Source organism: Priapulus caudatus, unplaced genomic scaffold, assembly GCF_000485595.1.
Source record: "Priapulus caudatus unplaced genomic scaffold, Priapulus_caudatus-5.0.1 Scaffold122, whole genome shotgun sequence".
Taxonomy (NCBI): Eukaryota; Metazoa; Priapulida; class Priapulimorpha; order Priapulimorphida; family Priapulidae; genus Priapulus; species Priapulus caudatus.
The window spans coordinates 331,352-333,781 of NW_014577183.1; the positions used below are offsets into that span (position 1 = coordinate 331,352).

The 2,430-nt window shown below is 41.6% G+C and overlaps 1 protein-coding gene across 1 annotated transcript in view; it reads right to left on the minus strand.

Annotated features, from left to right (window-relative positions):
- Positions 1–2,430, minus strand: part of LOC106805664 (trichohyalin-like) — a 5,569-nt gene that overhangs the window by 568 nt on the left and 2,571 nt on the right. Inside the window, exons 4-8 of the mRNA XM_014807356.1 lie at positions 2,042–2,143; positions 1,284–1,463; positions 960–1,126; positions 467–721; positions 200–298 (exon numbers count right to left, since the gene is read on the minus strand). Coding sequence (XP_014662842.1) covers positions 200–298; positions 467–721; positions 960–1,126; positions 1,284–1,463; positions 2,042–2,143 — 803 coding nt within the window. The remainder of the gene's footprint in view (positions 1–199; positions 299–466; positions 722–959; positions 1,127–1,283; positions 1,464–2,041; positions 2,144–2,430) is intronic.

A 2,430-nucleotide genomic window follows, 5' to 3' on the forward strand; every position in this document is an offset into this window, starting at 1 on the left:
TCTCTCTCTCTCTCTCTCTCTCTCTCTCTCTCTCTCTCTCTCTCTCTCTCTTTCTCTCTACCCTCTCTCTCCCTCTCTTTCTTTCTTTCTCTGAAACTGATTCGAAAGGATAAAACCTGAGGCATATGCAACCTATTATTGATTACGTTATCCCTAACTGGAATTCGTGCTCAGGTTAGCTGACTGTGATATTCTTTACCTGCGTGAACCTGTAGGGTTCTCAGCTGCCTTCTTTGATGTTGCAGTGCTTTCAGCCTTCACCTGTACATCTAGCATAGTTGTTCGATCTTCCAGGGATCTAAATTGTGGTGATACATCAGTATTATATTTCCACATCTTGTAATAGTTATTTAATTATAAATCCTATAAGATATCCTAGGTCCAAGAATCCATAATCTAAATATTCGTAACACAAGATCCAAGATTCGTCACTAAGCCACAGAGAAGCATGCGAACATATTCTCACCCCGGTCCATCATCGCCAACACTTTCCGGTTGTTCGTCGCGGATTCCATTGAGAATAGCCTGAAGTTTCTTATCTGATCGTTTAGGGAACAGCAACTGCAACACCCGCTCCAGCTCCGTCTGGTTGAAATGTCCCAGCCTCATCAAGCCTCTAACCAACTCTAGCTCTTGTTTCTTCAGTGACTGCTGCTGTTTCAGTTCCAGCTGTCGCTGGAGATCTGATAATTCTCGTGTCATCTCCTGTTCCATGCTTTGCCTGTTAGATGCAATATTAGAGACAATGGACCAATAAAGCAATTCCAACTTGCATGCTGTCATTTTTTTCTCAAAACAAAATAATTATGTCATGTTTGACCAACGTGTACAATATGCGATGTCATTATTATTAATGAATATAAACAAACAAAAAGATAAACGTATTTGTGACTCAAATCAGCACCAACAGATTATTATTGTTAGGTATCACAGTGGGCGTGATCTTTCAGGTATCCTACCTGAGCTCATCAGATAGCTCCAGGTGTTCTAGCTCGGACTGCACCTGCTTCACCTGAGTGCTTGCGGAGCTATCTCTCACCGGTTCTCCGCTGAGCTCGTGGTCGTTAGCATCCGTAAGCCGAGTCTCCTTTTGTTTTACCCTGTCCTCCAGCTTCCTCCTTAACACCTGCAAGCGCCCTGATGCTTAAGACCTCCCACCATGTTGTTATAGATAGGCTATCGTGCCCGCTGCACTGGCTATATTTTGGGGTATGGAAGAGGTAGATAGTGCAACGTGCTGTTGACCTGTATGTGATTTGAGGATCGTTTAAAGTGCTCCTTACCTCCTCCTGTTTGCAGCGTCCTGCCTCCATAGCTTTGTCGAGTTTCTGCTGCTGCTGCTGGTGTTGCTGCAGTATGCGTGTGGCATCTGTGTCGTTGATGAGCCCTGTCTCCTGTAGGTCTTCAATTAGGCTGCTGCGTAGACTGGCAATGGTCTGCCGCTGAGCTTCGATGGTGACCATCTATAATAAGAGTAAATGCCTCGTTTTACTGGGCAGTTACACACAGATTTACGATAGAATAGGCTTCACACTATTGTAATATTACTGGCAATGGATGATTTCTTGAACATTTCATTGGCACATTCTTTCTGAATTTAGCTTCACATTTCGTAATTTAGTATGTACATAGTCCATCTTGTGTTACGACGTGGCCAACAATACTTTATCAGAATCAAATATCACATTAGAATATCACGCTTAATTATAAATGGTGAGGTTAGTGACGTGTAATCATTATCATCATCCTCATTACTGTAATCATCATCATAAACGTTATCATCTGCATCATCAGTATCAGCATCGTCGAGGATACAACATCGTCGCCGTCACTATCACAATCATTATCATCATCATCGTCACTATCATCATTATCGTTGTCATCATCATCATCATCATCATCATCATCATCGCCATCATCATTTCCATCACCATCATCATCATAATCACCCACAAACAACAACAACAACAACAGCAACAACAACGTCACAAACAACCACATCAGCAATAATAATTTCATCGTGCAAAACCGTCGTGGTTACCTCTTTAGCTTTGGATAACTGCAGCTCAGCAATAACAGCACCTAGATGGTCCTCTTGTCTCTGCTCGGTTTCTGTGCGCTCTCTCAACATGGCTTCTCTCACCTTTCATATAGAAATTAGCAACAAGAAGCTATATGAATAGAGATGATTAAGGTTATAGGACAGCGCTAAGTGAACTAATTAAAAGAGCAAAGCTATCATAAGACGATATAATATGATAACATATGATAGCCTTTAGAAAGTGTTAAGATAGGATGTTGTTATGCTAGATGTAGAGAATTATAATATTTGGTAAGGGGGGGTGAAAATATTTTAGAATTAAGTAAGTGTATGTGGCTGAATTTGCTCTTAAAAGTTGTTCCTACACGGTTTTCCCCGAGCAACGCCGG